Genomic DNA, 20,911 nt, shown 5'->3' on the forward strand with positions numbered 1-20,911 from the left:
ATTCAGCTCCACAAATTACTAAATAAGTGACACGGCTCATCCGTTCTCCTTTTCACTTTTTATGACTATATCGTCAATTTTCTTTATCTGCAATGGATTTTCGTATTGGTACTTCTCGCTTAGACAGAAAGGAGACGAAATTCTATTCGTTTACATGGTTTTATTGTTGTAAACATTAAAATTGTCTTTCCCAAAGAAAGAGAGTTTATCAGGGAAAAAAAAATTCAGCGTCTCTAACTGTCATACACCATAGAAAAAAAGGCAGTGACTTGTATAATGTGCCATACTGGAAATATACAAAGAAAAATACTACAGAATATGGCAATATTAAAAATATTACTCAAACATAAAATAATATATTAACCGACAATTTTAGACATAAAAAACAAAACAAAAAATTCAAAGTGCTCAGTAATTTCCAGGGAGTTATATATATTATAAGCACTCTGGAAACAGTCAAAAGCTGCTGCATGCAAGATTTGTTTAGCTTTAGACAACAAAATAATCAAGATATAAACTTTTTTTAATCAACATCAACAGTACATACAACACTTACAAACAAGGAATGTTGGACGGTGTTTACAAACACTATGTGCCCCTTTGTCCAAGATTTCGGTTTTGTAATACTTGTGCCCACCTATTTTACAACTGAGAAAATGTTTGAAGCTTAGATAACTACCAATCTTTATAAAATCTAACAGACTACATAGTGTCTGAAATACTATTTATAGAATATAGACATTACTGAAATAGCAAGTGCCTATAACATTATCGTCCTGGAATCATCATGCTTTCCCATTTCATTGAGTTACTTAATTCTCTTTATTTGAAAACACATTTATGTTCTTCCTTTTAGAATTGGTTTTTAATATTTATTCATAAATAGGCACAGAATAATTTAAAGAGCCAAACTGCATCTGATAAATGTACAAGCCTTTGCCTTCTTTAATTTCATGCCACCCACGCAACATTTAGTTTTTAGTATATATTACAGCTTTCTTTTACGTCAGAAAACTTTAGTCTTTAAGAGGGTGAGACTTGTGGGTCACCTTAGTACTTTGTCATCATATGAGTCTTAGTCCGGCGTTGCCAAATATGATCGTCTTTTTAATCAGAAGTCCTCTTAATAATATTTTGAGCCGATAATAAAAAGCTTATACCACAGTATTTAAGTTGTCCTTGTTCATCATCTGAATCCTTGATGCCCCAGAGCCAAAATGCCCATTCACCTTCTGCCTTCAGGAGGTTAGCAACAGTTTTGGGGATGGGAATCTGGCATCCAAAGGTGCTGCTTTGCGCACAGGTGAATTCCCCTTCAGACAGGTCGAGTTTATTTTCTTTAAAGTTCACTTTAAGTGCACGGGAAGAGTCTTAAAAAGGTAAAGTGTCCAGAAAAAGTTTGTCGATTATTGCTGGAGGTGGCACCAAATCTTCTAGTTTCAGATAGAAAATGCGTTGCAGCCCCTGTGTGCAAAGGGTGCGAAGTTCAGGGAGCTTCCCCAAGAGTTTGGACAAATAATTGGGGCGATTCAAACCTCCGTTATTGAAAGTCACATGGTCTTTGAGACAATTCACAATCTTGTTCTGAAGTTCTTCCACCCTCTTGGGTTCCTTTAGCCCATGCCTCTCTGCAAAAAGACAAGGATGCGGGACATCACAGGTTTGACAATGTGGATACCAGAACAGGGCAACTGGGCTGTGTAGTGATGTTGAAACACCAAAACACAAGAAGGTAGAGCTGTACTGACCTGTTACCATAGCCAGGGCAGCGATGCATGAGAAGGCAGATATGTCGATGTTCATATTTTGCAAGTTGGAGGAGAATTCAACAATGGAATCAATCCATTCTCCAAAGCCACGGACACACTGCAACCTGTGCAGGACCACCCCATTGCAAAAGATAAGCTTGCCCTCCACTGGGCTGGACCTGCAATTAATACAAGGTGGGGGGGGGGAGGGGGGAGAAGAAGCGAGAAAGAGAAAGGGGGGAAAAAGAAAAGATAAGCTAAACAACTAATTACGTGAAGAGCAATAAATGGAGGATTTAAGAGGCACCTAATTACCCAGGAGTTAATAAAACGCAGATCAGTGGACCATGAAAGGATTTGATTTCATAATAATCTAGAAGTTGCCTTTTGAATGTTGGCCATTTACCTGTATGCTAGCCGCAGCACAAACAGTTCCAAGAAAGCGGATTCGAAGAGGAGGTCCTGATCCGGTTTAGAGAGGTCAGTGAAACCAGGGATTTTTTCTGCCCATCCTCGGATGATCTCCATGGAGCCGGTCAAGAGATCATAAAACTGCTGGATATGCTGAGTGTCATCTCCGCTCATCTGGTAGTCAGGGTTAGCCTGGAACTGGAATTTCATTTTAAAAAGCACTTAATGAGGTTCTCTAAAATATATAACCCGTGAAATTGCTAACCCCATTTCTAGTAGGGGAGCCAGGTTTTTATAACAATTAAACCTCTCTCTGACCAGTAAGGAAATGAGATGTTCCAGGGCAATTAATTCAATTAGGGATGGTGCTATGAGGTCGCTGCTTTGAATATGTAAATTGCCATTTCTATACAGACTAAACAGAGGGTCGCCCTGCATTGAGAAGCGTTCACTCTTATCTGCACAACACAATTAGCAAGTTAGTATTCATGCCAGTCCCGATGTTAGCCTCCTGGAAAGCCTGGTAACCCCTTAATAAAAGTTATAGCACTTTATATATTTTAATACCCCCCTCCCCTCATTAGATGCTGTATTTCCGCGCAGCTGGAATAACACCGAATATTCTTGCTAGGCTACCTTCTCCCTCACTCCCAGGCCAGTTTGCCACAGGATCACTACTCAGTGCATGGACTACAGGCTACCAGCTTTCAGGGTGTGTGGAAGCTGAACAGCATGTGCTCAGAGTATACACGGGTGCCTGACAATGTCACGGTAGTCCCGAAACTCTGTGGAACAAATGGGACCGACATCTGCAGGGTGTGCGTCTTGCTCGTGGTGAGTGAAGGGGGGTCGGTCACTGTTCTCTCTCTCTCTCTCTCTGCATATGGGCACGTGTGTGCGTGTTTGCAGCTACGTCTGTATGTTAGTATTGTCTCCAGCTTACCCTGGAATAGTCCAGGCTGCTCATAGCCGGGTTGGAGTCGACATGGGCTCTCACCAGGGCACTGATCAGACTCACCGGGGGAGAGGGGGGTGAGGGCTCCTGGGGGCTCTTCGGTTTGGATGGTAAGCGACCCCTTCGGCCTTTTAAGCTGTCTGTGCGAACCACTGCGAAAGAAAAGGACGTTCAGCGTTCCTTCCCCCCACCTATAACACACGAGAGTGAAACACACAGATGCTGTCCCCCCCCCCGCTATGGGTACCAACCTACACTGGATGTGTATAAATCTCCAAGGCTGCAAGGCTACAGCCGAGAAGGGTAACACAAAGGAATGCTGCTTTATTTTATTTCTTATTCCAAGGGGATCCTATTTGAATCAAAAGCGCCGTGGCTCTCCGGGATCATGCTCCCAGCTGAGGCCTGACACAAAGACATTCTGGGGTGGGGGTGGGTGGAGGGGGAACAGAAAGGATGTGTGGGGGAGGGTGTAGCTGAGAGGAAAAGGCCGGGGGACGCTGAAGACCTACCTTCTTTGACCATGCCAACTGCAAGGCACTTTTGAAACCGACAATACTGACAGCGATTTCTGCGGCGTTTGTCCACTGGACAGTTTTTATTCGCTAAACACACGTATTTGGCGTTTTTCTGGACAGTGCGCTGCACGGAGAGAAGGAAATGACAAATTATTTGTTAATTTCCATTAAATTCTGCAGCCCCCAACTGATCCAGTTAAAGTGCCTGCAAGGCTGGGATTCCCCCCTCCCCTCCCTTTTTTTCCAGGGCATTTAACAGAAGAAAATTGATAGCGTTAACATTTGAGCTAACCTTGCAGCTCCTAGCAGTGTTTTATATGCCAAGAGAAGGAGAAGGAGACGCTCAGTAAATACAAATCCGTGGGCATTCATATTATTTACATTCCTTGGAGACCTTCTCCATTTAAAATGATAAGATTATTCAATCAGGATGGTGAAATAAAGAGATCACTTAATTTTACCATAGGGAATTCTGTTCCACTTGGTTAGCTTAGACACGGTTCTCTGTCCTAACCAATTTCAATCTGAAGGGGAAGGCAGCTTCTAGCACATGCAAATGCCTCCTGTTCAACTCCTGCACGCAACTTCTCGCCAAGGATCTGCAGCCATTTGGGGCCGGCCCCACGGACACCAGTGTGTCTTGGCCCATTGCAGCGGGGAGTTTTGCAAAAACTACATCGGGCTTAGAGGAGCACAAGGCGCCGTTATTTGCAGACATTTGCCCTCCTTTCCTGCTTGCTCCTTCTGTGTCTGCCGTTCTCCCCTCCCTCCCTCCCAGTGGGATCTGCGCCTGAGCTTCTTGGCCAGGCTGTTGCTTTGCATTGGTGTGGGTGAGCACAGGACGGGGATCCCTTTGGAGTTTGTGAATTAACCCCTTCCGCCACCCTCCCCACGCTCGCTCAGCACCTCCAGCTCACCTTGAAGAAACCTTTGCAGCCCTCACAAGTACGCACTCCGTAGTGCTGGCAGGCCGCGTTGTCCCCGCACACAGCGCAGAGGCCCTCGTTGGATGGAGACCCCCGGGAAGGAGGGGATGGCACCTGGGTGTCCAGCAGCTGGGACGCATGTCCAATCTGTAGCCCTGGGAAGCCCATGGATGCCTGTTTGCGGATGGGATTGGGCACTGCAAATGTCTGGCCATCGACTACATGGTGGGCCCCGGATGGCTCGGGGTTCATGGGCACGTGGAGGGGCCCGTCAAATCGCATCTGGCAGCTGGACACGGGGGTTCCTGGGGGTGATTGCTTAAATGAGAATAAGGAGAGTCTGGACACCGGCGTTTTCCTCTGCTCGATCATGTGGGTGGTGGCCACGTAATTCTGGTGGAAGTTGTGGAGGGAGCCAGGGTCGTCCCACATGGGGCTGTGCTGCACCTGGAAGCCGGGGGTGGTGGGAGTCGGGGGCGACGAAGGCTTGTAGTAAACGGAGCCCGAATGAGGCATCATCTCCTCCGACTGAGGGGGGAGGTGGTTGTGTTGCTGGTAGCTGTGCATCTGAATGTCTTCCACTTTAATAGAGGACTGCTGTCCGGACAGGGGCATTTGGTACAAGCAAGGTGGCTTCACGTCGTAGCTTGTGCTGTAGTTGTCCATAAAGGTACTGAAGCTGGGGAGAGAAGTGGTGGCAGTGATTTCAGTGTTGGTGAGGTCCATGCTAAACTTGACAAACTCTGGAGTTAAGAAATCGGAGCTGTATTCTCCTGAAGAGTGGTAACTGTAGCTCTGGGAAGCTGGGCTGGCTCCTTGAGGCGATGACCCATACTGAGCCTGAACACAGGGCATGGCTGGAAATGAAACAGTGTAATATATACTCAGCCTGGTCAACTGCATACTTTCTCCCCTGCTTTGTACACCTGCTTTCTACAACACTGCGGGCCACATTAGGAAGCCGCACACACTTCTTATTGCGCAAAGAAAACGTGTTCACAGGGGAAAAAAAGAGATTACACTAAAGTACATAGAGCTCTGATGTCTGTGAATGTTTACAGTGCATAGTGTACCCCCAAAATGTCTTTCAGGCCCCCACAAACAGACCGAATGAGCGCCAGTCGCTTTATTTCTGTGTACAATGATATTTTCAGCTAGTTCATTTGTAAAGAAACACGATGAAGTGAGTTGCACAATGTGAAGTTGTTTGGAACACATCTACGCACGTGTCTTACTTATGTTACTTGGCTTTCAGTGTGAAGTTGTTTCTTTTGAATATTAAAGAAATTAAGCTCACAAACCTTCAGCCGAGTTACAGGCGTTTTCGAGGGAATTAAAGGTGGACAGTGTCGGAATTCAATGGAGACAAAGTTTCCAAGATTTTAGAAAATCAGTGAGGACTCCAGACTGCCCAGTACGTTCTCTGAAACAGACACAATAGACTTTATGTTCAGATTTACTAAGGACTGGTTTGAAACAAATGCAGTATCACAAAACCGTGAGCTTCTCTAGTACAAGAGCTTGCCTGTTTTAGTAAGATGCATTGTGCGGCCTTTTAATGAAGAAATCAGACTTAAAATAGTTTAAGAAAAGAGCTAGTCAGAGCGAATATGAAATGTTGTCCTTGTGGCATTTTGGCATATAAACTAGTTCTCCCAAAGAGTTATTATCGGGAAGAAAACTTACTGAAAGCAGGTTGATATTTACATTATTATTTTTTATTATTTTTTGTTCTATTATTTCCACGGAAGGGAAAATTGATTGGATTTTTAACACATATCCCCTCCCCAAATAACAGCTGAGTCCAGTTATTGAAGAACAAAAGGGGGAAGGCACCGTTTTGCACCTTCCCTTGAAAGTCCCTACAATCCAATGTGACTTTTAACGACAGCTCTAAAAAGGGGCATAGATGACAATGAACAACGTTAATAAGGTAACTAAACAATCAAAGAAGCCAAAGGAGTTTCAGATTAAAGAAACCTGGTTAACAGTGCTGTAAAATGCTTCCAGTGGATGCGCTTACCCAGGGAAATCTTGATTAACAATAAATGAACGCCGCCTAATATATGTTCGCTTTGTTTTCTAACTATGCACAACTAAAGTCAAAAAGGGACATGTGAAATAAACAGAGCCCCCGGCTCCTTTAAGCAGGAGTGACTTTAAACGCCCACCAATACTATTTGCTTCATAGTGTGACACCTTACACAAGTAACACATTACCAGTGGTAGAACCACAAACTTAATATACACCCTGCCGGGTGAAACAAACCATGTTAACGTCCCTAACATCTCCAGACTGCCTTGATACCACAGACAGCGACTACGCATCTTCATTCCAACTCCACTTCATCCAAATATCCACTCCTTTCTCTTCCACTAATTAACGCCTGGCCTGACGGCTTGCTTTGTTGATGGTCAGTGTACACTAAGTAAATAGCAGGTTGGGGGGAGGGGAAAGGATCACCGCCGAAAAGAATAACTCCGCTCCATGAAACTAGCAGGAAGCCTTGCAAGCCACCCCCTGCAAGCTTATAACACGCGCACGGCGGCAATAAATATAAAAAGGCAACTAAGTGCTAGGACACTAAAGAACTCTATGGAGCTGCCTTATACCACCAGCACCGGTTGCTAACCTTGGAGATGGAGAGAGAAAAATGTTCCCAAGCAGAACTTTCCTCCTGCTATTTAACCGTGGAAGTTCAGGCCCCAGCTACACGCGTTTACCTGAACAGCCCAACTTCGACATTCTAGGTCTGCCAAACAGGTGAAAGTTACAGCAGACAGACAGGGACAGATTCTTGCACCAAAGTTGATTTCATGTTCGCATCTTTTACAGAACCAGATCGGAGGCTCACTGAGCGATGAATTAACCGAATGACATTTTGGAAATACAGTATAGAAGAAGGTGGCATTTGAAAACCACACACACAATATTTTAACGCCTCCTATTTCCATCTACCCTCCCAGCCCCCTCCACTGAAGTCCATTGTGAAGACTGAGGGCATCCTGCACAGGGCTGTAAATCAACGACAAGATTAAACAGGGGGATTTTACAAAAATCAGTACTCACTTGTTAGCAATGTCTCTTTCATTCATTCAACCGTCTGCACAACAGGTTCCCAGGGGCAGATCGGCGGATAAAGCCACCGATGACGGAGCACTTGCTAGTTATTCTCTATTGGGAAGTACAGTACTAGTAAAGCACAGTGCGAGCAAGCCGGACAGACTGGCCCTTCCCTCCAATGTGCCTTTGTTTATGTGGGCTCCGTATTCCACAGCCAACATGCACCTAAAGTCTCCAAGCGTCAGTGCACGTCAGTGCCGCCCGCCCAATCAGCCATTCGAGGGGCTGGATCTCTCGCCACAGTTGGCCAGTTCTTGCTTTGGTAAATTTCCGACGTGACATCACCAAGAGTGCAGATTTTAAGGTGGGAACAAGCCCCCTCGGTTCACCTTGTTACAGCTTTTCCAAAATAGGTGCAATCCCCCCGCACTTACACCCCCTAGATGTGCTAGACTGTAAACAAAGAACTAGATTTCCCCCCACCCCCCCACGCCGTGTCATACACCTTAGAGGATCTCTCTGCGGCTCTCTGCACGCAGGCACACTGTATAATAACGTGTGTTGCTCTGTCTGCATGGGGTCTGCTAAGTTGTGTGTCTATACCACAGTACGGTACGGGGATTTTTCTTGCATACGTACATACATATGGACATCGCTACTTTCATCATTTGTTAGATACAGATTTTCCCCCTTCTTTGTGACCCACGGAGGCATTTTCTACAGCTAGAAATGAAGACCTCTCTCCCCCCCAAAAACAAACAGCAGCGCCTGTTAGCACCAGATTCACTGTCTTCAGGCTTATTTGAGAGAATGTTTTATTACTCGCCGCAGAGCAATAGTCATTGTTTAAAATCTGAGTCCGCCGGTGCCTTGAAATCATCTCTCTCTCAAAACAATACAGCTTCACGCAACAGGTTGTCCAATTGTTAGGAAGATGGGGGGGGGAGTTGGTTTACATCTCACAGCATATTTTCAGCGCTTGCACCACTTAAAAGTGCTAATTAAAGGCATTGGAAATGCATATTTGTTTTTGGAGGAAAGTTCCTGGCCCGCCGTGGACAACGTCTCTGTCTGTACGCGGGGAATAAAGAACCCGCTTGTACGGAGTTACACGCATTCTACTTTAACTTATGCAATGTAAAAGCATGGCTGCAATACCTCTGTGCTCTACCGAGAGAAAAAGTGCAGAGCAAGGGTGATGGTGGGGGGTGCCCTTTACTCAGACCAGGGTAATACTAGAAGCTGTCACACAGCCCTGTCTCTGCTTTGCATGTTAACCCACTGAAATAGGCTAGGAGTGGGCACTCCAACTCACAGAAGGAAGGGAAGGCGTGCAGAAAATGCCTGCTAAAAGGAGATGTACTTGCCTGTACATAATAGGAACAATTATAGGGTTCCCGCAAGAGCCACACCTGTCCCCACCTCCCCTTTTGCCGGAGGAAAAGCTGGCTCTCGACCTGAGGGTATGGTCTGTGCTTTATGTTTTATCCCCTTCCCCTGCAGGCCATGACCCCTTCGGAGACCGTCCAGGTGTCCCTGCCCAGCTCCTGCCCAGTAGTCTTCAATGGGGTTTCATTAAACCTCCAGGGAGGCACCTCATCTATCCTGGTTCCCCCGACGACTGCAGCATCTGACTTCCCTGTGCTGGGGTTCAAAGCTCTGTTAACCTGACGCCCACGCTGCAAGGAAGCAGCTCCCTTCGGATGGCTCCCCCACCCCATCAGCGGGAAGGGGCTTGCCCTGCTACAACTCCTCTGACCCTCTTTGCAGCCAGGACGCTGTGTCTGCGCTGGGCGGCCGGGGGCAGCCCACCCCTTTCGCACCGGGCGTCACACGGGAGCTATGTTTGGCAGCGCTATAAATAGCCCCGGGCGTCCCAGGCGCGCCGCGCGAGGGGAACCTGAAGCGGCCACCTTAAGCTCGGCGGCGGCTGCAGGCTGGGGCGAGCGGCAGACGGGGAGGGGGCTCATTAGCATGAGCGCAGCAGCGTCAGCCGCCGCCCGTGGGCTGAAGCGAACGAAAGGGAAAAAGTGAGAGTTGGGCGGGGCGGCGCGTGACGCAAGGGGACGCCGCTACTGACGCAAGCAGCCGGCTGCGCCAAAAATAGCAGCTGCTTGGCCGGCTCCCTGCTCCATTGCAGTGCGGGGAGCCGCTTATAGCCCCAGAGTGGGCGGGGCTATTTTAAGTATCCCCGGTCGGAAGCTCGCGAGCCGCCAAGGCGCGGTGCCCGCGGGCTCACAGCGGGAGTCACTTGTAACATTCCTTCGGGGCGCCGCACGCACCTGCCTTGTCTCTCTGCTACCCTACGACAGGCATGGCTACAACCGCCCTGCAACTAGCTATAAATGGGGGGGAGGGGGGTTTAAGCAATGTATCTGCCATTGTCAAAACTCTTATTAAAAGCTCCCCTGAGCCACTGTACTTCAAAGGCGCTCACAGGTGTACCACACTCTCCCCCCGCCCCCCTGTAGCTTTTTGCGATAGCTCTCTCCGAATTGCAACTTTGCAAGTTCCCCATGATCTTTCTGCAGGTAAGCATGAGGATCTGTCTATTGGTTTTATGCAGCTATGTTGAATCCGCATCAATCTCATTCCTAAAATACAAGAGAAGCAAGTTTCCACGAGGACAATTACTTTTCAGAAAGAGTGGGCAGGTATTGTTTTAACCCGTGCAAAACATTACTGAAATTTCTCTTCACTCACCGCTCTGTACCAAAATTACACCTATACTTAACATCTTTGGGTCTTCTTTTGTGCCTCTGGTGAAGGGATAACAGTAGTTGTGACAAACTGGGCTGCAGCTACTCCTCTGCTAAGTAGGAATCCTGATGTCCAGCAGCTAGATGTGTTCACACATGGACACCGTGTGTGAAGAGGTTTAAACCACCACCAAAGTGGTGGAAGTATAGCAGCAGCAGCAGCCCAATCAAAACCACCAGCCACTGCAGTTCAGGGATCCCACCAGTAGGGGGCTAGACTTCACAAGCAATACAAAACCGCACCTAGACAGCCTGTGCAGTGGTATGGTACTGTGTTGGGCCCACGATGTTAAAGATACAAGGCGGGTAAAAGCGGGATACCATTTACTGGACCAATTTCTGCTGGTGAGACAGACAAACATTTGAGAAGCCCTCTGTAAGCTCAAATGCTTGTCCCTCTCACCAGCAGAAGTTGTTCCACTAAACGATATTACCTCACCCACCTTGTCTCCTTGTACAGAATGGCATATGGTTCTGGAAGAGCAGCATAGAAACCATCACTATAACAACTTGTTTATTGCTTCAAGCTTTTAAATAATTTCCTAAATAAATTGGCATGGTGTTCTCTCTATTTTGGGCCAGATTCTAGGAATCTAACTCCTCAGAAGGAAGAGGTTTTATGTCCACATAAATGCCATGAGAAGTACTGGCTTTTTAATCACCTAACAAAATTCAAATCAGGTTTGGAAAACCAAAGGTATATTTTTTAAAACATTAAGTAAATCAACTTAACGAGAGGATTCCTGACTGGAGAGAGAGAGAGAGAATATATTTATACACATATACATATACACACACACACACTTATAAACAGTAAAACAATGGGCTAAATGTAAGTGATTTCCCATACTAAAAATTACTCCAGCTGTTCGAAATTGTTATACAGAGAGAACATGATGTGGCAGTGTGACAGGATGTGCAGTCCTTTTTTAGGCCCAAAGCCTAATGACTAACCTTATAAAGATTTGTGGTCAAATGGGAAGGCTTCATACAGTTCTTAAAAAACATTGTATCTGTATTTCTAAATGTTATTCCGTTACTGCCATCTTCTTGAAAAAAAATACAGAGGGGAATAAAAATATGAAAATTATTACTTTGTCCTTTTAAAATAAATGAAAAGTTCTACAGAGCCTCAGCAAAATTAAAAAAAGAGCTTTGATTTTCAAAAATAGTAAATGTTTTTAACAAGAATAGATTGATGGCAGTCGATGTTTTCCACTGTGTCTTTTCTCCTCATACCAACAACATTTCAATAGTGAGGGTTGTTGGGGTTTTTTTGGACACTGTGTTCCCTCCCTCCTCTAAATCCACAATTTACGCCATCTTTTAAAAAACTTAAAGAAAATAACATTTTTAGACTAATAGATCAGTGGTCCTATTGCTCTGATAACTTTGAAAATTAGCAAAAGACTAGTAGTTATATGTGCATTTTTATAATAATTACATACCACTGTGTTAAAATCTAAAAAAATACCACTCAAGGGAACTCAATTATAATATTTTATTGTATATATTACACATAATCTGTATATACATTTAAAATACAACATAATTTAGAAATTAAACCTCAACCAGGGAACTTTTAATTAAATGGTTAATAAAGGCTTGCATGAAATAAGTATTTTCCTCATCTCAAAAACATACGAAACATTGTATATGCATCACCCTACTGATGTCAACAGTAAGACTCCCAATGACTTCAGTGGGATCAGTGACCGGAACAGAATTCTGAAAAAGCAAAAACTTAATTTACAGAGTAAAGTTACATAGAGTGAAAATAAGAGCACTACCTTTTCATTAAGACCACTTTAGGAATCTATTTTAAAAGACAACAGAACAACCACTTTAAAACAGTGTAGTGATGCACTACACTTCCTTGGAGTTAGGAGCAAAGAGAGGTAGCTAGACATTGGCAGTAGTTTCATAAGAAACATTTGTCCCATATATTGGATTCTTGCGAGAATGCAACTTCTGAGAATTGCTGAGTGTCTTCAAATTGAGTTTTCTGCTGCAATTAAGTCTGTATATTTTAAAAAAAAAAACCCGCACAAATCAGTTTATTTCATACTTTTCCACTGATATGGTTTAAGAATAAGGTAAGCTGATATTTCTGTAATATGTATGATCCAGATCTTTGGCAATTTGCATGCAATTTTCTTTTCTGCCTTGTTTTTGACTTGTAGAAAACTATTATATTCTTCTATTATGAATGTAAATAGAATAAAACTAACAAAAATTGACTTAAAGACATCTTTCAGATTATATGCAAATATAATCTGTTTAGAACGAACAAAAAACTTCAGAGAAATATTTTAAAAACAACCCTCCCTAAAATTATCTTTTAATGCAGACAGTTGATATTCTAACATCCAAAATATTAAGGTAATATTTACATACAAGTCCAAAAGCACTCATAAAAAACATGCAATCTGTATCAATCAGTAATTATTCCATTATAATTGTGTCTAAACTGAGAATGCTTTCAATTTAAGGGCTAAAAATATTTTTATATTGTAAATATAGCACCAGATATAGAAACATGAGGCCCAAACAGCTTGCTTTTTCCTAGATATCTAGTCCCACTGAAATAAAGGGAAATAATGCAAATACGTTTCATAGCATGTGATTTAAGTTCTTAACTATAGATTTGTTAAGTAAGTCTCACTGATACCCTGTGTTATGGTAAAGTGACCACAAGTAAAGTTAGTAAAAATTCACATGTACAGCAATATTTTAAATTTCATCTTCAGAATCTCTTTCTGAAAACAGGTTTGCTTTTTCTAATCATCCTTTATTTCAACAGTTTTCGATTAAATAGTTGGAAATTCCAACTTGAAATAAAATATGGGGTTTAGTTATTCTCACCTGAAATTATGACCAGTTTACTGTAGTTCAATCTCACTTATGTTCAGCAGAATAACCTTAGACTACTTCAGTAGGCCAATCTACCATTTGAATGAAAGTCACATTGAATCACAAAACTAAAAGTATGACTAGTTTGTAAGATGATGAATAGTGTATATTTCAATGGTTAGCTCACACAACAGTTTTAAGAGAAATAACTTATAGCAAAGACCCTTATCATGATAAGTAATACATCTAATTACCATATCCTTAGAATAGATGTAATATAAATTTCATTGCTCACTTAAAAGTTCTAAAGTTAACAGCATAAACTTGAAGTTGAGTAATTAAGTAATCCTTATATAGACACTTATTAAAGTATTTATACATATTATCTTAAATCTACATCTATCATTTTGCCAATTAAAATTAGGACTTTAATTGCAATTAAGTAATTTAATTGCCAATTGAACAGCAAAATTGCTAAGTGACTAATTTTAATGCCTATTTTAATTACCAATCATGACTGGGGAGGGAGCTAATCAAGCAGTATCAGAGTAATGATGTGAAAAAAAGGGAGAACAAACATTCAAGACTACATGCTTTAAAAAAGAACCTTACATTAAATAAATGCAAAAACACAATTTTATAAAATGTAGTGAAATGCTGTATTTTGGTATCTAAATACAAGAACACATTTAATTAAAACAACTGTCAATCTGAAAAAGTATTAAATAGGAAGTGCACTTTTACATTACATATTTACATGATAGTCCCACTAAAAGGGATAAACTAAAAACTGCATATCAATGTGATATTGTCTACATGTTTGTAACTTAATAGACTGAACCATTTTAGAAGAGATGTACTGGTCACTTTAGTAATAAAAAGTGACTTTTTAAAATGAAAGATGGGAGACAATCTGTCCACCAAAGTAGTACTGTAGTACTATTATACAAATCAGAGGCACACTTTCACATGGGGGGGAGCAGCATAATGTTGACTCTCTCTAAAGTTTGTCATATATTGCTTTAGCTCTTACATCAAAATGAGAAGCAAAAGTGCAAAATATTTTAATACATCAGAGTGAACGATAAACAGCTGTGGTTGTAATGCAATCAGAATTACACTATGAGGAAACTAATGCATTTAGGATCCACAATATGTGATGTTTGAATTTTTTCAAATTTCCTCTCCTTTCCTGCCACAGATGAAGTATGTGCACCATTATGTAATCAATGTTCCAGTCAGTTGGCAATTTAAGAGATAAGAATGTGAATAATGAAGACTTTGGCATTGAAGACCCATATCTAAACAAATACTTTAAAATCCAATGTTTTACCAATCACTAACAATGTGATTCCCTCCCCAGATCATTAGAATAATGGTGACAGGTTCAAATGCAGTTCAATCCTTCTATAGGGCTAATTTTGGCAATCAGCCACTTCTTAGACCTGGACTCCATAGTCCTTACTCAGCCAAAGCTCCCCACTCACTTTAATGAGCACCTTTAGGAATACAGTATGAAGTTAAAATTATAATGGATGTTACCTAGGACTTTAAGACAGTAATTCAACACAAGTCATATGTGGGAGTGGGACATGCATGAACAGAATCAGTTCACAGAGACCAAAAAACAGAACTAATGCCTGTAGAACAGGTTTGCATTTTTTAAAAGTGAAAATGAGTACAAAACAAAATTATAGAGACTCATAGAATGTAGGTCCCCTTGAAGGGATCTTTATAATTCTGTGCAGTTTTATTTGTTTTTAAAGTTCTCAATCAGGCACAATAAGTAGGAAGATCATGCATGGATCAAACACACTGGAGTGAAAAGTATTAGTTCTCTGTTATGAGAACAGTAGTTGTATATCACAACACAGTGACACTTGCCACAATATTCATCCATTGGAAATCCTGTTAAATACAAGAAGCATTAACAGAATAACCATTTTTTCTAAGCATATTCTGATCAACATTTTTTTTTTTAAGTCAAACAAATTATTGCATGTCGTATGATGGAGTCTTGGCTCTACAGCATTTTTTATACTTGTTGGCAAAATGGCAATAACTCATTGTGCCTAACATGATAAGTTATTTCATACGTGCGCAACTCAAACTTTGCCTTCACATATTTAGATGGAAAGGCTCCTGTAATTATGTACTAGGAATAGGGGCTCAATTCTGCTCTTTCTGCAGCCAATGGAAAAAGAATGGCGCCAGTAGACTGAGAGAGAGAGTTTGGTTTTCTGTTGGGAAAAGGAAATAACTTTCTGTAAAAACAGGATTTTTGTACATGATACATACATACCTCCAAACATATTGTATATTAATTAAAACATGCTCACATATCCTGTTTATGGTATATATATATTTTTGGGAGCATGAAACCTCATTTTCTATTAGCTGACCAACCGTTTTTAATAATTTATCAGGTTTATCCCAAAATAGAGGGATATACAGTGATATTTATTATTAGTCTTACAATACCACCTAGAGGCCAGAGCCCCATAGTTCTAAGCATTGTACAAACATATAGCAAAGAGAAAGTCCCTGCCCCAAGGAGCTTGCAATCTATATTGATTACCTGTGTATAAGTAAAGTAATTTAATTTAAGGTTTAAAAATATCAGTGACAGACTCAAAATGGTTATATGATGGATTTTAAATCTCTCTTTCCTGCTTTTATTATATTAATTTTCTTTCCATCTTGAATGAAATATCAGAGGGAAAGAATACAATCCATTAGTTATTAAAAGTACCTTTGAAAAATTAACTCAGAGTGAGTGCAAATGTAAAAAGATAAACACCCTAGAGGTTCAGGTTGGCAGGTCCTTTAGAATCTGCTCACACTTCAAAACACTACCTGTGACACTAAAAATAGAATACTAGAGGCTTTGTCAGTTCTCCAAGGGACCAATCCAACAGCCTTGGGAGACAATGGGAAGCTTTCCATTGATTTTTTGGGAGTTGGATTGGGACTTAAGTGTTTTACATCAAAGTATAAGATCAACAATGAAAGGGTATACATACCTGTTTCGGTTAGAATAGTTAGCGACTTTATTTTTATGGAAGTGTAATTTCTGCCAAAAATTTTAATCAATCATACTGAAGTCAAAAACTTTAGGTCATAAAAAGATAAACAAATGTGGTCCCTGATGTAAACCGGTTTGAAATTACTGAGAGGCAACAAATTTATCAGGATCTATTTTCCTAGTTTTTTGGAGAATCCTAATACTTAGTTCCATAGCACCTCTCCCTTTTTCTTCATTCCTGGTTCATGCTGTACAAGTGTGGATAGTTTTGGATATTGGAGTGTTTATAAATAATAATGTTTTATACTGTCAAATGTTTCCAGAGATACATGTAGGCAATTTTACTGAAGACTGTTGAAGCTGTGGTTGTCCATTTTTATTGTGGACATGCTTTTATTGGGGCACGCTTCACTGTCTGAATAATTTGACAGCTGTCAAGATCCTAACATGCAAATGTTTATAGTATTTGAAATCTAGCCCCATTTGGTCACATTCTTATTATAAAAACGGTGAGTTCCATTTACCGTCTTATTGTTATATAGCATCAGGTCAAAGAATATAAATCGTACCAAGCAATTCATCTTCCTGTTCAGAGAGTCATTAAATTTCTCCCAGAACATATTTGATTGATATTCTTGGAGGTGAAAGGCTAAACGGACCATATGGCAACATGTTGCATTCCATATGTTATCTGCCCATCCGTGCTTAAGCTGCCATTAGCAACATCTGCACCCAGCGGAAATCCAGCTGTGCAGAAAACTATTGATGGAATTGTACTTGTGTAAAAAAAGCCTAGCTTAACGCCATTAAATCGAGGCAGGCAGGCAGCCTGCCAGGGCGACAGAAACCTCGGTTAAGTTAAATTAGGCAAAAGCTTTACTGGAATTTAATTTTCAACTTTCAATTCGCGGGGCTGTTTTGAGAAAAAGCAGTTACGCTTCGCTGGAGGGCCGGGTCCCACCCTCGCTCCTTTACTGGGGAAGCAGGCAGGGCAGTCGTACGCCCACCCCAGCCCCCCGATTGCTACTTTATGGGATCGCAGCTGGACTCTCCCGGAAGCCCCGCACAGGTGGGGTGGGTGCGTGGGGGCAACAGAGAGTTAGGCAGCTGAAGGAGCATCTTTACACTTCCACAGCCCCAGCCAGCCCCGGGGGGCGGGGTGGGGGGGAAAGAAGTCTCCCTTTCTCCGGGCAGGGCGCTAGGAGCCGAAGTTTCTTTGTGTTGCTTGCGGGACTGGTCCCCCATAAAGCGGCGCGCACACGCCTCCCCCCCGCACCTGCCTGTAACGACATTACCTGGCTCCTGTCTTGCCTGCGCCGTCCGCCGCCGCGCGTCCCTCCCAGCAGAGCCGCGCCGTGCCCCAGCAGCGCGGGCCGCGCTCCCCCAGCTCAGCCCGGGCGCCGCCAGCGGAGGGGAGGCAGGACGAGGCCAGGCGCGCCCCGGGGGCGGCGCTAGCAGCAGCGCCCGGCCCCCGCTTGCCGCAGGCGGGGCCCGGAGGAGGAGAAAGCGGGGGCTGCGGCGGGGCGCTCCCTGCTCCGCGCCCCGTTCCCAGCGCCGCACAGAGCCCCATTGTAGCCGCCGCAAGCCCAGCGGTAGCGGCCAAGAGCGTCAGCTCCCCCGTCAGCAGCGCCGCTCTCCGTGACGGCAGCGCCGCTGGATAAATAGCCCGAGCCGGGCGCGGCAGGTGGGGGGATTTTCCACTGACGCCGGTGCGGAGATAGGAAACAATGGCTGGGGCGGGCGCGCTCCCCGCACGCACAGGGGGGCCCGGGGGGGAGCCTCCCGAACGCCCGCCGCTGCGGCCTGGCTCCCGGCCAGCCCGGCGCAGGGCTTCCCCCGGCGGCCGCGGGCTGACACAGAGCTCCGCCCCCAGCCTGCACAGCTCGGGCTCTGCCCCGCCCGTGACCCCAGAGGCCCGCCTGGGGAGCCCGGCATTACCCCAGTGCCACGGAAATCCCGCTCCGCCCCCACGTGCGCTCCCCTCCCCTTTCCACTAGAAGACCAGCAAAGTTGCCGCAGAACTTCTCCCCCCGCCGCCGCTTAGCCCCCGCACGGAGCTCGGACAGGGAGGCAACGCGCGCTGCCGTTCCCAGCAGCGGCGCTGTGCTGCGATGGCGCGGTGAAAACACAAACACCGCCAGGGGAATTTCTAAACCCAAACTCTTCATTAGGCGAAAACCATTTCTAGGAATCCTGGGCTTTGTGAAATCTTATCACACGGCCGAGGCGTTGGGTCTCAGGTCCCCCAGCCAAGTTCCTCTAATAACCACACACGATGAGTCCTTCCCATGAACATTCACTGGCCTCTTCTTCCTGGGGCTTCTCTTTCCGTTGTAAAGTTTATAATGATTTATGATCAAGTTGAACGGGCATAAATGATTGTTTGGAAACAAGTTACTGCAGATTCATGCTTTGTAGAGCACCTTCCAATTCTGTGGCACCCCCAGTGCTTTATAAACATTGATGAAGAAGCCTCATAACAAACCTGGGGGGGGGGAGGGTAGGCATCATCTTTGTTTTAACACGGGGAAACTGATGCACAGAGAGATTAAGGTTTACATTTCCAGGAGTTCTGAAGTAACTTGGTGAATGAGGGCCTCTGTTTCTCTTCCCCCCTTTCCTTCTGGGCCCTGTCTTGACAGGCAAAAAAGGATTGTTATTCAATTGTTAGCTCATCCAGTTAGTTTAACACAAATTGAAAAGCCCAGTCAATATGCAGGCTAACAAGTCTGAAGCCCATCTAACTAACACAGCTTTAAACATTTTAGCTTGCATCTTGAGGGGGCTTTTCAATTGTATTGACCTAACAGGATTGGAAAACACACCATCAAGACCTGGCTCCTTGTGTTGGTGTTCTACTTAACACATTTTATAAATTTAAATTATAGATCACACTCCTAACTTTAGTTATGAAAACTTTGCCATACTTGTCATCAAAGGTCATAATCTGCAAAAAGCAGGTACCATATCAATAAGCACTGTAGTTGGAGCTCCCATTTTATAGAAGGGCCTTTCCCAGTATGGTCTCTACTGGCAGTTGGCCCTTTAAATCTGAGAAAGCTAACTAGCTGTAGCCTTGAGGGAGTCATTTTGCAGTTTTACAGCTAAAGGTTACAGCTCTGTGTCTTTTAAGCTTGGTCTATACTTCAATATTAAATGGCATAGCTACATCAGTCAGGGGTGTGAAAAAAACACACCCCTGACTAAAATAGCTGTGTCAACAAAACCCCTAGTGTAGTCACAGCTATGCAAGAGGACAGTGCTTCTGTTGATGTAGCTAATGATGTTTGGGGAGGTGGTGTTCCTACACCAACCAAAAAAACCCCAAACTCTTCTCTTGGGCCATGTCTACACTACAAACTTATGTCAACCTAACATATGTCAGCATATAGCCACCACAGTTACTAAATTGCTTGTGTGTGCTCTAGGGTGACCAGACAGCAAGTGTGAAAAATCAGGACAGAGGGTGGGGGGTAATAGGAGCCCAAATAAGAAAAAGACCCCACAATTGGGACATCTGGTCTCCCTAGTGTGCTCATGGCTCCCTGTGTTGGCAGTGCGCATCCTCACTAGGAACGCTTGTACTGATTATATTGTCAGAGTGGGGCATTGTGGGATGGCTCCTGAAAGCCAATCAGAGTCAATGTAAGCAACACAGTGTCTACTGCATCAACCTTATTACATCAACCTTGACTCTGCTGCTCAGAGAGGCGGTGTTACCTAATCAGCTTATAGAAGCACTTATGTTGATGGGAGCAAAATTTAAGTAAACACACTTCCACAGCAAGGTCAACACAAGACAGCTTATGTTGACCTAACCCTTCAGTGTAGACCAGGCCTAGGCTGTGTCTATGCTAGGGGCTATATGAGAATAGCTAGGCCAGCATAGGCTCCATAGTGTAGACGTACCCCTAGCTAGTACTGCAGTTATGCTTTTTCATAGCTTTCCCTTTGTTTAATTCTTGAGATGACACACTTTCGTATCTTGGAATATATAAGTATTTTCTAGTCATTAATATTTAAAGGACTGTATCAGGTCAAATTTGGTTCACAATTCAGATCATATTATTTTCAGAATTATCTAAAAATTCAAATGAAAATAACTTTTTCCTACAGCCAAATCTCTCCCTGCTGTTTTTACTATAAAAATGCTGCAACATTGACCTAGTGTGCCAGAGCCCCAGACTGAAAGTGACTATATGTAAACAAAAGTGAAACAAATTAGTCCGCTTTTATTATCTAAGTGGCATGAAATACAAAGGTAAACGATCAAGTTGTGGTGAACACTATGGCCCTGTTCCTCAAGGCTGCTCTCTATGGACAGACCTCTTGCATGGTGCAGAACAAGATTGGGCCTAAATTAGGATCTGCTCCCGCTTGACTGATGTCAGTGGAGCTCTATATGGGAAGCTCCAACTGCAGAATCAGGAGAATAGATTTTCAAAATCTTTCATTTTTAATTATATGTGGTGGAATTAGTAACATAAGTAAGGTGTTCCTTAATATATATATATAATTTATAACCTGATAGTAGTTCCTTGAATGCTTTGAAAAGACCATAATACAGTAACACTGTATATTGTAGGAATGACTAGAGCAAGGATCATAGCTTCTGTTTTTCCTTTTTGTCTTTCTGTCATCAGACAATGAAG

General features: G+C 43.4%; 1 protein-coding gene across 3 annotated transcripts; it reads right to left on the minus strand.

The window, feature by feature from the left end:
* Positions 1 to 213: 213 nt before the first annotated feature.
* On the minus strand, positions 214 to 18,093 carry NR4A2 (nuclear receptor subfamily 4 group A member 2). Of its 3 annotated transcripts, none has more exons than XM_077829940.1 (8): positions 17,555 to 18,093; positions 5,860 to 5,981; positions 4,550 to 5,415; positions 3,627 to 3,756; positions 3,103 to 3,266; positions 2,155 to 2,357; positions 1,749 to 1,927; positions 214 to 1,628 (listed from the first exon to the last, which is right to left on the minus strand). In XM_077829940.1, the coding sequence occupies exons 3-8, from the start codon at positions 5,411 to 5,413 to the stop codon at positions 1,372 to 1,374; spliced, it is 1,797 nt and encodes a 598-aa protein (XP_077686066.1). In that variant the 5' UTR covers positions 5,414 to 5,415; positions 5,860 to 5,981; positions 17,555 to 18,093; the 3' UTR covers positions 214 to 1,371. The 3 variants fall into 3 exon arrangements, with proteins under 3 accessions (XP_077686066.1, XP_077686067.1, XP_077686065.1); XM_077829941.1 differs by lacking the exon at positions 17,555 to 18,093 and adding an exon at positions 7,629 to 7,787 and having other exon boundaries at positions 3,178 to 3,266; XM_077829939.1 differs by lacking the exon at positions 17,555 to 18,093 and adding an exon at positions 7,629 to 7,787.
* Positions 18,094 to 20,911: the final 2,818 nt, after the last annotated feature.

This window comes from Eretmochelys imbricata, chromosome 11, assembly GCF_965152235.1.
Source record: "Eretmochelys imbricata isolate rEreImb1 chromosome 11, rEreImb1.hap1, whole genome shotgun sequence".
NCBI classification, from domain to species: domain Eukaryota; kingdom Metazoa; phylum Chordata; order Testudines; family Cheloniidae; genus Eretmochelys; species Eretmochelys imbricata.

What these genes read in the sequence shown, in the direction of transcription:
- NR4A2 (XM_077829940.1), bottom strand. Translation starts at nt 5,413, where the DNA reads ATGCCCTGTGTTCAGGCTCAGTATGGGTCATCGCCTCAAGGAGCCAGC. An exon ending in GCAGCCTGGACTATTCCAGG is followed by an intron (nt 2,358 to 3,102) that starts GTAAGCTGGAGA and finishes ATGAAATTCCAG; the next exon opens with TTCCAGGCTAACCCTGACTA. An exon ending in GTGCTGCGGCTAGCATACAG is followed by an intron (nt 1,928 to 2,154) that starts GTAAATGGCCAA and finishes TATTAATTGCAG; the next exon opens with GTCCAGCCCAGTGGAGGGCA.